This window comes from Podarcis tiliguerta (genome assembly GCF_965153285.1).
Source record: "Podarcis tiliguerta genome assembly, chromosome: 1".
Taxonomy (NCBI): domain Eukaryota; kingdom Metazoa; phylum Chordata; class Lepidosauria; order Squamata; family Lacertidae; genus Podarcis; species Podarcis tiliguerta.
In genome coordinates, this window is record NC_139534.1 from 115,522,262 (window position 1) to 115,536,100 (window position 13,839).

General features: G+C 43.0%; 2 protein-coding genes across 6 annotated transcripts in view; one reads left to right on the plus strand and one right to left on the minus strand.

Moving 5' to 3' along the window:
- The window catches only part of ATG2B (autophagy related 2B), a 47,777-nt gene extending 42,070 nt beyond the window's left edge, over positions 1–5,707 (minus strand). For all 4 annotated transcript variants that reach the window (XM_083433023.1, XM_083433021.1, XM_083433022.1 and 1 more), the window contains exon 1: positions 5,010–5,707. In XM_083433023.1, coding sequence (XP_083289149.1) covers positions 5,010–5,171 — 162 coding nt within the window. In that variant the 5' untranslated portion in view covers positions 5,172–5,707. The remainder of the gene's footprint in view (positions 1–5,009) is intronic.
- Positions 5,708–6,719: 1,012 nt separating this feature from the next.
- Positions 6,720–13,756, plus strand: GSKIP (GSK3B interacting protein). 2 transcript variants are annotated; one of them, XM_083452071.1, is made up of 3 exons: positions 6,720–7,859; positions 9,939–10,197; positions 12,003–13,756. In XM_083452071.1, the coding sequence occupies exons 2-3, from the start codon at positions 9,940–9,942 to the stop codon at positions 12,162–12,164; spliced, it is 420 nt and encodes a 139-aa protein (XP_083308197.1). In that variant the 5' UTR covers positions 6,720–7,859; position 9,939; the 3' UTR covers positions 12,165–13,756. The 2 variants fall into 2 exon arrangements, with proteins under 2 accessions (XP_083308197.1, XP_083308196.1); XM_083452070.1 differs by having other exon boundaries at positions 6,758–6,911.
- Positions 13,757–13,839: the final 83 nt, after the last annotated feature.

Here is a 13,839-nt window from a genome sequence, read left to right on the forward strand (position 1 = left end):
TGCCCATGACATTTTATATCAAAAATAATGTAACTTCCCTTCAGTATTAAATACTAAAGTGAATTGTGGATCCGTGGTTTTGGTGAATATGTTATATGTCATATATATATTTGTGTGTGTGAGAGAGAGAGAGAGAGAATGAATGTATTTTGAGTAATTAATGTGCATAATAACTGGTCAATGTGCATATTCCCCAGGCCTCATGGGAAATGTGCACATAAGCCTTCCATGAACTGCGCACATTTCCTGGTCACTATACATAATCCCCAACAAGCCTTAGGGGAAGTGCATATCTCAGATGAACTTTGTACATTCTCCAGCCATTATGCATAACCCACAACAGGCTTTGGGGCATGTACATAACTTGGCTGCATTTTGTACATTCTCTGGCAATATGCACATTCTCCAGTCAATATGCATTGTCTCCAGGGAACACTACATTTTTCCTATTTGTTCAGAAGTGTGCGATCTGCACTCCCCAGGTTACTTCTGGCAGTTTTCTCCCATATTTTCCTTCATCTGCATTCAAGTTATCACCTAAACTATTTCATCACTCCAAACTCCCTGAAATACTATGCTGCCAATTTATCCCTAGTCAGTGTGAAAGGACACCTAGAAACAATGATATTCACATATGCTGCTGTCTTATTGCAGAGACACCAGGAAATCATCCAAAACCATAAGCCTCCCCAAGAGGACCAACTGAATTGCCCCCCACCAAGCATTAAGAGCTGCTAACAGCCTCAACTTTACCAGTAGTAATCTAGATCTATGGCAGACTCTATGGCATCAGACTGGGCATACACACAGCTACATGTGTTGGGTCCAAAATGTTTTGGGGTAGCCTCATGGCAGCCATTAAGGCTTGAACTGCTCCCTTGTGGATGCTGGAATCTCCCAAGACCTAAAAATTTTGGAGTCATCAAGTCCAAGACCACCTCTACCAATCAGGAAAGTTATGTTAGGAAGCGGGGTAGATAGACAATACAAAGTAACAGAATTCAAATATCTATCCAGAGAACACAGAAGGAGAGGATGCTACCCTGATAAAGTCTCAGAAATCTGGCTCCCTGTCTATCAAGTCTATGCTGATGCCAAATTACAAACCCACTTGGGCACTGCTGGGGGAGACGGAGACCAATATCCCCTCCCTCATCCAAACAACACTGATATAGGTAGGAACATCCTCCATATGACAATGATGGCACTTCACTAAACTATACTGACTACAGATCTGCTAATACATAAACCACAGAAGCTTTAAGTGTTGAAAGATTGGAATGACTTTTGGGCTCAATAGCATCCTCACCGAAATATGCTTGCATTAAGAAAGTTCACATTTGAAATCAGGAATGGCTCTCCAGATGTTGCTACACTACAACTCCTATCATCCCTGAAGCTTGCCCATGCTGGCTGAGCTTCATAGGAGTTGGAGTCCAACAACAGCTGAAGGACCACAAGTTAGTCACTCCTGCTGCACATGCTATGACAGGGTAGGAATAAGCCAATAGGCCAAGCTGGTGGCCTCCAGATTTTTTATTTTTTTTTACTACAATTCCAATCAGCCCCAGCCATGATGTTCAATGGCCAAGGATGCTGAGAGTTGTAGGTAAAAATGATCTGAAAGCCATCAGGTTGGGGAAAGTTAATGCACAGGTAGCCGAAACAGTCCCCTCCAGCATTCTGCACTATAACTCCATCAGCCACAGCAAGAATGGCAAACATTCGGGGTTCATGAGAGTTTTACTCCACAACATCCAGAGGATGTTAGCTACACCAAAATTAAGGGCACTACTGTATATATAAATCTGAAGCCTGCTCCTTATCTCACCATGCATAAAGTTCCAGAGAGCACTATTAAGTGAGCAGTAATATTATTTAATTCTCAGTGACAGGGATTATGAACAAACTTGAACACAACTGGTACCTGTCAATACGTCCCCATTCAGTTTCACATCTGTATCACAATGCAGAAAATACTAGATTTTAAGTCAATTATATTTTTCTTAAAAAGGCCTTTCCCATTAAGTGCAGGCTGTAGATTTTCAAGAAAGAAACTAAGTAACATCTGTTAAAATACTGAATAGGGAGGTTCCAGTGTGTTGGTTTCCTAAGCACTGCTTTACACTACAGTGGAAAAAATGCTCAAGAGACAACCTATTGTTGGCTGATCCTACCAATGATCTCTTTGAGTAATCTGGGTCAAATGTGATCACAATGAATAAACCTCAAATATCTACAACCAAGTGTGCCACATAATCCCCATACCTTCCAGAAGACAAAACAAAACAATGGGTACACCTGGAGAGAGACATAATCGAAAATTCCCCCACCACAGCATACCAATTCCAGGACTATAGCATTCAGGTGCAGCTCTCTATTATCACAATGAAATTATCCAGCTAAACCAGGGGTCTGCAACCCGCGGCTCCGGAGCCGCATGTGGCTTTTTTACACCTTTGCCGCGGCTCCGGGGCGGATACTAGCGAGGGGAGGAGGTGCACTGTGCACCCCGAAACTCCCCACTGTGGCGGGCGCTGTACTGGCTGTGATGTCGCATGGGGGCGGTGCGTGCGTTAGTCACGCACCGCCTTGACGTCACCTTCCCGCTCGCTGTCAGATTGCGGCTCCGGAGATATATTTGTTTTAAATGTCGCAATGGCTTTGCGGCTCCCAGGTTTTTTTTTTCCTTCGGAAATGGGTCCAAGTGGCTCTTTTTGTCTTAAAGGTTGCAGACCCCTGAGCTAAACTATCACAGCAGACATGACAGAAAGTAACTGTAGAGAAACAGAGATGCCCCAGATGATATGGAAGGTAACAGGTGAGTAATTTATTCTGCCCTGATTCACATGCCTCTACTTCAGCGGGGGGGGGGGGTCCTCACAGTTGGGGGTGACTTCTGGTTTTTAAAACCTTATGAGATGCATTTATACATTATAAAGAGAAACATTTGTACTATTTAGAAACAGAAACATTTGTACTATTTAGAAAACAGGAGGCATGCAAAATAGTCAACTCAAAACTGAAGAATCAGCATATTTAAAAGGCAGTTACTAATTTACTTATTCTTTCTAGTGTCCACTAGAGGATATTTAAATCAAAACATTCAAGGCTACCTAATGGCTATAAAAACTGAACTGTGCCACAGGGTCATATGAGAATAACCTTTATGCTTACGAAGTCAGTTACATCCAAACTCGAACTGTTTACACAAATGCTGAACATACCATATAAAAATTGTTATCAGGATTCACAGCTAGCCAGTGTTTTTAAAATGTATGAACACAGAAAAATAGAACATCATAAAATTAAGCATCTTCAAATGGTAAAGAAAAAAATGTTTTAAATTGGCCTCCAGATCACCTGGAGAGAAACAGAGCAGACTATACCCCCCCAACATATATTTATACAAAATATATATTAAAATTCCTTCCAGTAGCACCTTAGAGACAAACTATGTTTGTTATTGGTATGAAAGCTCATACCAATAACAAACTTAGTTGGTCTCTAAGGTGCTACTGGAAGGAATTTTTTTATTTTCTTTCGACTATGACAGACCAACACGGCTACCTACCTATATATATTTACACACAAACATATAAACTTTGGGAGTACTGTACAACAACAAAATATTGGGGGGTTGGAGTGACAGGGAAAACTGAGTTGACCAATACCAAGATGAAGGCAACCACATAACCAAAAGAATGTGCTTCCTGACACTTCAGTGCAGCCGACAAGCTAGTTTGTAGAACTAGCACTCCATACCCCAATAGCCACTTAGCTAGAAGTTAATTGCTGACACATACTGACCTGAAATTTCTATAGTGTCAATGAATTAGCAACTTTAAGATTATGAGCATGTTTAAGATTACAGACTGAATAAGACACCTGTCTCCTGGCAAGAGGAGCAGTCTTTCCCCTTCTATCTTCTGATTTTCCCTTTCCCTCAAAAAAAATCAAAAAACTGATCAAAGCCCTCCATGTGTTGTTTAACTCCCATAAGCTCCAGCAAGCATGGCCAATGGGCAGGGCTGATGAGATTTGACATGCAACAACATCCAGAGGACATCAGGATGGGGAATGCTGCCGCAGACGATCTATTCACTTCAACGGGAATTTCATTATTGTTACTGGAGTGGGTAGGGAGAAGCATTTAGGTTACAAGTCCAAGTGTTTGGAAGTGAAATGCAGTGTTCACACAGAAAAAAAGATGACTACTTGTCAACTTTGAATCACCCCAGATAACCCTCATGCATTGAAAATTGCTCAATTATTGCAGCAGTAACCGTGACAGGAAGTTTAAACAGTTGGCTAGGGCATGTCTGTCAAAGTGAAAAGACAGCTTTTGACACTTGAACGATAGGGGGGGATATATGAGGGGTAGGCAGGAGAAGATGTCATGCCGTAGGGGCAAAAAAAGCTAATTCTATTCCAGGTTGCATCATCAGAAGTATAGTGTCCAGATCCATTCTATGCTGCTTTAGTCAGACCACACTTGGGAGTACTGTGTCCAGTTCTGGGCACAATTTAAGAATGATATTGACAAGCTGGGATGTGTGCAGAGGAGGATGATCAAGGGTCTGGAAGCCAAGCCTTACAAAGCACAAAATTGAGGGAGCTAGGCATGTTTAGTTAGGTTATGAGAGAAGATATGATAGCCATCTTCAAATATCTCAAGAGCTGTCACATGGAAGATGGAGCAAGCTTCTTTTCTCCTGCTCCGGAGTGTGGGACTTGAACAAATGGATTCAAGATACGAGAAAGGAGATTCCAACTAAACATATGGAAAAACTTTCTGACAGGAAGAGCTGTTGGGCAGCGGAACAGACTCCCACGAGAGGTGTGGGCTCTCCTTCCTTGGAGGTTTTTAAGCAGAGGTGGGGTGGCCACCTGTCATGGATGCTTTAGCCGAGATTCCTGCATTGCAGGAGGTCGGACCAGGTGACCCTGGGGTCCCTTCCAACTCCACGACCCTACTGCTCCTAAGAGACGCATGAAGCATCACTTACCCACTTGTCTAGGGGCACCTGTGCCAAGGAGCCAGTGCCTTGGTAGAGGTCCAGGGTGAGCTGCTCCAAGCTGAGCTTCTCCTGGAGGAAGTGGCCCAGGTACCTCTGCAGCAGGTACCTGCAGGCCCTCTTCTTGATAGACTCCGAGAAGGGCCAAGGCATGGCGGCTGCGATCCACGGACTGGCAGGCGAGGGGGTGGAAGTGCGGGGTCCGCAGGAAAAGGAGCCACCGGCTGGGCGAAGACGAGGAAGGGGCTGCCCTCCTCCAAAAAGAAAAGGCTGGTTGTGAGGGCTGGGAAGAATGAGGGGAGGCCTGGCCCGCAGTGAGCCAGGCTCCTCTCCCCACAATTCCTATTCAGCGCCGTCCAGGAAAGCGGCAAGTCCTGAAGGAATTCCGGCGCGGACGATAACAAGAGGCTCCATCGCCACCGCCTCCTCACGCAGCAGCAGCCGCAGCCGCCATCTTGTCAGCGCAACCCCGCCTTCCCGAGTGAGGGAGGGAAGGGGCGGGGCATACGGCGGCACAACAGCCACGAGGGTCTCTCTCGCTTTTCATTCGCTGCCCTCACAGTCTCCTCCGACTGAGCTCGTCGCGGGGCCCGCTTCTCGCCCCGCCCACTCGCACTCCGCCTCCCTATCAGCGCGCAGATTGGAGCTTGGCTGGTTGTTGTGCTCATTTGGCCCCGCCCACGGGACCGTAACTACGCTCGGCTGGACGTCCCTCCCACGGGAGAGCGTCGTCATTCGTTCCGGCGCTGGGGGGGGACGGAAACGTTAGGGAGGGCGGGGCGAAGGAGGCGGAAATGACGCAGGGTTTCCTCCTCTGGGCGAAGTTGGGGAGCCCGCGCGTTGGTCGCCCAACTTTTCTGTATAGAAACGTTTTCGCATTTCATTACACTCTGTTTTTCTCGCTGTGTGGCTTTTTTGTGGTTTGAAATAGATTTTTCAGACTTTTATCATTAAATCATTTGCATAAACATAGTAACTTCAGTAACGTGCTATCATCATCAATATTTATTTGCCACAAAACCTATCCATGGGGCTTACATGCACAAGAAAAAGTAATGAAATACTGTATAACAATACAAAAATATCCATCGCCCTTCCCATACACACGCAGAAGCAGCGGTGTTATTATAATTCCTCAAAACCCCTAAATCTGGTGCTGAAAAGATGCTGCTGTTAGCACCGGGTGAGCTTGGGGAGAGCATTGGGACGGGGGGAAATCAAAAAAGCCCTCTCGTCATCTCCAAAGAGGAGGATACATGGCGGAAGATTTTAGAAAATGAACTCAGGGTCCAGGCAAGTTCGAGTTGGGAGAGCCATGCCATTAGCTCTACATCGGGATCCTCTGCCCTGTGGATGCTGCTGCTTGAGGCAGTCGCCTCAATTTGTCTAATGCGTGGGCCGGGTCCTGCCTGTGTGAAACATGCAAGCAGCAGAACAGCACTTCCCTCCTGAAGTCTCCAGCAACCGGCATACAGAAGCATCAGCGTATGTTGCAATGCGAAACATTTGTTTATTTGATCTTTGTAAAACAGCAACAGTAAATGCGAGGGTTCCCCTCCTCCCCCTGCGGCCCTGCATCCCTCCGCCTCGCCCCGCACGCTCAGTCGAGAGCCGGAAGTGTCGGTGTGGCTTTCAACCGAGTCTCTCGGCGCTTTTGCCCCGGCGCCTGTCCCGCCGATCGTGGGCGGCGCCTCGGCACGTGACTGGGGAGAGACAAGGCCGCGAGTGGGAGGAGGGAAAAGAGAGCGAGAGGGGCCGGGCGCAAAACAGCTGAGAGAGGGAGGAGCAGGGCTGGCTGCTCAACCTCTCGTCTCGCGAGAATTTAAGGACGGGATAGAGCGGCTCGCGGGTGGCGAAGAGCCGGAGAGTAGGGACGGGATGGAGTAGGGGCAGGTACGTCGTCGGCGTCCGTTGTTTCTCTTGCTCTTCCGCTTGTTAGATTGGCAGGTGGAGCTGTGCGCGCGTGCCTCGGGTTGTGTGGGAGAAAAGCTTCTGAAAGACTCACGAGAAAGCGGGGGCTGGGTGAAGGTTGCCAACTAACCCCCATACCAGCCTGTGCCTGTGCCTGTCAGGCAACAGCTTACTAAGGCGCAATAATAATAATAATTAAAACCAGCAGCGGGCGAAGCTCTTCTGCTCGTGGAAGTGAGCACGGTGCCCTTCCTTCTGTTTAAAAGAGGCCGGCTGGGAAGTTGGCAGCCCTTCCCTTCTCGGAACCATGGCCTGCCCTTGTTTAACGGGGACGTGCTTCTCTGCATGTCGTGGGATTGCGGCATCCTCACGTGTAGGGGAGGGAAGGAGGGAGGGAAGCAAGCAAGCAGCGCGTGGGTGTTTTGAGAGGGGCGGCGAATCCTGGGTCTTGAATTTCTTCTTGGACAGTTCTATGGGTGGGGGAGTAGGAGCCAACTCCTAAGGGCTGAGGTCCCTTCGGTTCTCCCCCCCCCCCCATAAAATATTTGAGGGGACCGCACTCCCCACCCCAAAGTTGATAGGCATTGCCATTCGAATTGCCACATCTTGTGATCGGTTATGTGGTGCTTCCCTGTCCCCCCCACCCGATATTTTATTCAAGTTGGCACCCCTGGGTGAGTGAGTGAGTGGGTGGGTGCCTGCCTGAACCCGCAAGAGTTGGTCCTGTTACTGTGTACGGTCACTTAGGCAACTCATCAGGCATAAACTTGAACAAAAATAAATCCTGTTTTGAAATGGGGGCGGGCAGGAGATGTATGTCTACTAGGTAAATCTGGAGAGCAGGTAGAATGGATTGTACAAGGAATCTTCATCATCATTTATTTATACACCACCCGAATCAGATGTCTGTCTTATCCAACCTACGAAACGGTATGGCCAACAACATCTAGTGATTTTGTGTTTGCGGGGGAAGATGTTTCTGACATGCATAGGTGGAAATGCAGACTGATAGTAGAAGATAATTTTGAACAGGAGGAAGAGGCACTGAGTAGAGTGTTGGCAAATCAGCTTTCTCAGAATCAAAGCGGGTACCAAGATGTTCCTTTCTTCAAGTAATATTCCATTATGCTTTCTGGAGTGATGGTGGTTTGTAACTGCCAATGCCTGGCAGAGCGACCCTAGCTGAAGAGGAGGGGGGAAAGCAAGGAGAAAGGGTATGGAGTTTAGTGGTGCTGTAGAGATGTGTGAAATGGTGTAAGGCAGAAAGGGAGAAATTATAGCATGCATCGATGGCGCTGAGCATGACAGAGTGCAGAACTTCTGGGACTTTTGCTCTCTCATTTTAGACAAAATGGCTAACAATCAGAGATGTGTATTCATCTTCTAAGTTTTAAAAAAGTCGCTTTCTATACCAAGGTATTGCAGCTTGTCAATACTGTTTTGATCAGAACCCTTTTCCTGCTGACGTTGCTATACATTATATTTATTATGTGAAAGGCATCCCAGAGGCAGAGGGTGATGATAATATTATTCTAACTTCTTAAGGTGCATATTGAAAGCACAGAATTTTTTATATAAAGAAAGCTAAATTGGCCTTTAAGAAGTACTAAGCATTATGCATTTGTATTAATTACTGTAATGCAGACTGCAGGGGGCTGTAGCTAGTGCAGAATGCACCTGCTAGGCTGGTAAGTGGGGCAGCTCAATGGGACCATGTGTCACCTGTCCTGAAAGCTCTGCACTGGTCAAATTCAAGATGTTAGTACTAGCATCTAAGGCTCCTAATGGCTTGGAATTCAAGTATCTAAAAGAGCACCATACTCATTATCAATAATCTTGTATTCTATGATCTGCAAGTGATGCCTCCGCCACTGGGTATCAGTTGTGATAGGGCCTTTTCAGTGTTGGTTCCTTTTCATCATAGCAAGATGCTTCTTTCTCCCTCATTACTCTGACTTTCAGGGGGGAAATTAAAAACATTTCAGTTTGTCCAGGCATTTGATGGCAAGACACTATTCTGGCAACCTTTAGACCACTGGTTGAGAATGCTTTTAACTTTTAAATGTTTTTAAACTGTTTCTAGTTTTTTTAAAGTTTTTTTATCATTGCTGTGTCAGCTGCCTGGACTATTTCTGGAAGAACAGCAGAATACAAATTGAATAAATGAATAAAATAAATTTCACTTTTCTGTTATCTAGCCCTTTTTAATGATTGTTTGTGTTAATCCACATATTATTAACAGAAATCTACATGGGTGGGATTTACACACATAATTTACACTAAAGATCATTTGAAAAATTGGATTTTCGTGGTGTCACTAGTACCAGCAGCTGAGTGTGTACCAGGAACAGATAATTTTTCAGTGTTTGCACTTCTGCTATGGTACCCCCTCCCCAATGAGATCCAATAGGTCCCCAAATGAAGCATTTAAAATGATGTCTGAAAAGTTTTATTTTCCCACTAGGACTTCTCGTCTATGGAGTTTGCTGGTTTTAATTATAGTAACTTGAAGAATTATATTGCAGTTCGGTGTTTTGTTACAAACTACTTTGCAGCCCTTCAGTTAAGGAAGAAAAACAGAGTATAGGTAAAATGACAGCTGCATGAAATGCAGTGTTAGCCATTTGGACTTCTTAGGCCTGATAATTGATTTGGATTATTAATAATATATTTAAAGAACCCATGCTTTTGAGGGGTCTGTATGCTGATCTTCTAGATATATCTTGAAATTCCAGAATCCCATTGTCATTGCTGTATTGTAGAATATTTTACCTTGCATTTTTTTTTTAAGCCTGATATGCAGAAGTTTCAGTGCCTTCACTTGGTAATGGTGGGGTTCTGTATTTTTATTTTTTTATATTGATATACTACATTAGTGGGTTGCTATTCATAACAATTGACTGATGATTAAAACACAACAAACTTAAACTCCCAGTGTGTATGAGCATTTGTCTTGCTGAGCATAGTTCTGAATATATTTTTATTTTAAAAATTGTGTTGTGTGTGCAGAATGGAGATGGACTGCAATCCCATGGACCTATCCAATAACACAGGGGTTGAAGACAATTCTGAATTCAAGGATTTTGAAGGAACAGACGTGAAGGACATGAGATTAGAAGCGGAAGCTGTTGTGAATGATGTGTTGTTTGCTGTGAGCAACATGTTTGTCTCTAAAAGCCTCCCATGCGCAGAAGATGTGGCGTACATCAACGTGGAAACTAGGGAAAGGAACAGATATTGCCTAGAGCTCACAGAAGCGGGACTTAGGGTAATTCTTCCTTTTGTGAAGATTAGTAATAAAAGAAATGCTAGCCAAAGGCTGTTTATCACAAAAGCAGCCCTCTTCAATTTTTATTTTTTGTACCGAGTGTTTCAGAATGTTTATATTTATATAGAAGATGCTAACAAACCTACTATAACAACAACAACAATTAATTACTTGCCCATCTAACTGGGTTTCCCAAGCTACTCTGGGCATCTTCCAAGAGAATGTAAAGAACACACAGTGTGTGTGTTTCTCTAATTAAGAGAAAAGATGTTTGGAGTTACCAGTTTTGACCCTCCAATCTTCTGCAATAGGGTTTCTATAGAGTTTCTTTTTTAAACTTTGCAGGGATCCTGACTGGCAGAAATGCATCAGATAAGGTGTTCCATGTCACTTGGTTCATGGTAGGAAGGCCCTAAATCTTGAATTTCTGATTACTAGGCAGCTTTTTTTGTCCCAGATGCCTTTTCACTAAAAGGTGCTATCTATAGTTTCCTAAATAAAACTTCCGTTTTCTTTTCATGATTAATGTATTGAAAGATTCTGCGTTTAATACTTTACTTCACCTTTTAATTATGGATAACAGTCTTTCAACATATAATATTTTCCCTGGAAGGGAAAATATTAGCAGGTGCAACTTGTGATGTCATTGTTCTGCAAGGAGCATGGGCATCTGCATCTGCCAGAATACTTTTAAATGTACATGAACTTCTATGTTGAAAGCTAGCCATCCATGAATTAAAGCAAGGGTGGTGAACTTGTGGCCCTGCAGATGTTGGTCTTCCAACACCATCAGGCCCTGACAACATAGCCAATGACTGTACTCCAGCAGCATCTAGAGGACCACAGGAGGTAACCATCCTTGATTAAAGAAATGAAGTCTTCCTTCTCTGGTGATCCACAGCTTTAAACCATTGCAAACAAACTGCATGATGATCACCCGTGAAAGAAAACACATATTTTCCATACATATCCACCACTGTAGACAGTTTTTTCTCCATGAAGGTATTTATTAGGAATGCAACTGAAGTCTTGTCTGTGCCTGTTTGTGTACAGTAAGTATTAACTGTGAACTGCACGAATTGAACTTGCAATCATAATACAAGTCTTTTCCCAACTAATCGCTCTGTAGTACTATAATCATACACAATTAGTGTGCATCTCAACTGTCATGGTTACTCTAGCTGAAATAACACATATGGAGTTCTTGTTTCCTTTTTGACTCCGTTTCCCCCCAATATTAATATCAAAATAGGACTGGGAGATGTCAGCTTTTCAACATCACAATGTATCACCAGCCAAATATCGTGATACATTGCGATGTTGAAACGGAGGAAGGAACAAGCTGTAAGGCGCTGGGGTGAAAACACTGCCACTCCTGCCAAGGGATGTGAGGCGGTTTCACCCCATGGGCCAGGACCAAGATAGCTTGTTCCTCCCACCAAGCGCTGGGAGTTCCTCCGCCCCCAGTGCCCAGTGGAGGGATTCAGGAGTGGTGGTAGGTTTACTCGTGATATTTCTGGGAAAAGCCACCATCACGCTCTTGCCCTCATACTGGTCCTGGGCGATGTATCAATATTACTACACCAGTTTTACTAGACAAGTTTTACTCGATAACTTTCAGGTATAATGTATTCAGTAGCATTTGTAAATAGTTCTTGGGATTGTAAGATCTTGATAAACTTTACAAGCCCCATAAAAGGGCGACTCACTAGAACAGTTTTTCGCATAACAGCTGGTTTGGTTTCTTTATCAACCTTTTTGTTTGTGTGTGTGCACTTGGTCACTTAAATTTTCTCTTTTTGCAGGTGGTTGGCTATGCTTTTGACCAGGTGGATGACAGCGTACAAAATCCCTATCACGAGACTGTCTACTCTCTGTTGGACTCTGTTAGCCCAGCGTATCGAGAAGCATTTGGAAATGCTTTGCTACAAAGACTAGAGGCTTTGAAAAGTGATGGGCAGTCATGATTGAATTTGCAATCGAAGTGGGCTTCAACAAAAATTGCTGCTGGATCTAAATAGTTTGTTCTGAGGCCTGATGGCAGAGAGGAAAAAATTATTAACCTGAACTCTTTGCTTCAAAAAATCCCTTGTTCCATGACTTGCAGTGACACCAACTTGTAAACTATGTCCTTGATACTGTTGTTCGGAGTTAGTTACCCAATTTATTTTTAAGGTAACAAAGTCACATATAGAGTTACTGTTCTTTATTAAACTTTCCTTTAGATAGTTACAATGTAACACAGTATAGTTTTGGTCTCTGATATTTAACTTTAAAATTCTTCTAACAACTTTTGTATTTGTTCAGTAGTGTGCTTCACAAGTAACTTTGTTTTAAGAAAACCAAATATTTGCCATAGCTAATTTAATGAAATGGATTTTGTTTCATTGAAAAGTTTTGTATTTAGCTCAACTTCTTGTATGTGGATTTAGACATTCTCTAGCTCATTCATTAGAGTGGTAAGACGAAACATTAAATAAAACATCTCTTAGGATATGATCCGCTAAAAAGTTAGACCAGTACTTTTCAGTAACCGAACAACAGTGTACAGTATTTGGTGTAGTCTTGAGGGTAGCAAGCAGCAGTGCTAAACAATAGATACATTGCTGGCATAATGAATGTATTCATCAGCTGAAATACAAATGGGATAAGCACAGTAATGAAAAAATAAAAAGTCACATTCTGCATAAAGCCCAATCCTGCATTGCTTTTGTTAAACTATTAATACTGTGTAAAGAAAACTATTTGCATTGCTTTGAATGTTACATAATGTACAGTATATCTAAAAGTATTTTTGAATCTTTATTTACTATATTACATGAGTATTTCTGCAAAGCCCCAACTATGCTGTAACTTACAATGGTTCATTGTATTGATTCAAAACCAAAGAAGGAAATTGGTATTTGAATTGGGAGAATAATAGGTGGTCTTAAGTACAATACTAGTTACCTTCCAGTGCTGTAATCTCAGTATATTTTCTTCGGATAAAGGTGGTTTTAAAAAAAACAACCACTCACAAAGCTATAGTAATTATGCATTGCGATAGATAATACTAACAGATGTTTTAATTCTCAGAGTGAGTGAATTTACACAATCGTCAGCTCCTTGATGGATGTAAATTTATATTTTGCAAACCTGAATCAACATGAGTGATGCTGTTTAACCTTGCTGAGAACCTGATCTAGGAACTGAAGGAGTACCAGCTTTAGTTGAAGCATTTATTACAGCTTTGTCTTATTTCAGCTAATTATAGGATAACTAAGAATCTATAGTAAAACCTGTTACGAAACATTGACTGTTTCTTACTGTTTTAAACGCTGAAATGTCTTGCTTTATCCGTATATAGAAAATTAGACTAAAATGTGCATTTCATTTTCTAAGAAAACTGGGTACATGTGCACTTACAATCTGGATTTATAGCATGGAAGTTAAGAAAACGAGGAAAATACATGAAGAAAATGTGTTCTGTCCATTTTATCTGTACTTCCTTGAATAAGGCAGCCGTGTTTATTTTAGCAGTTATACGCTTGAAATAAAAGAAGCAAAGTGGTCTGCATAATGAGTTTGCTTTTTAAAATACAGAATAAAATAAAACAGTGGACAGAGGGGTTTTTGGATTTCTGCACTAAACTCGCAGATTTT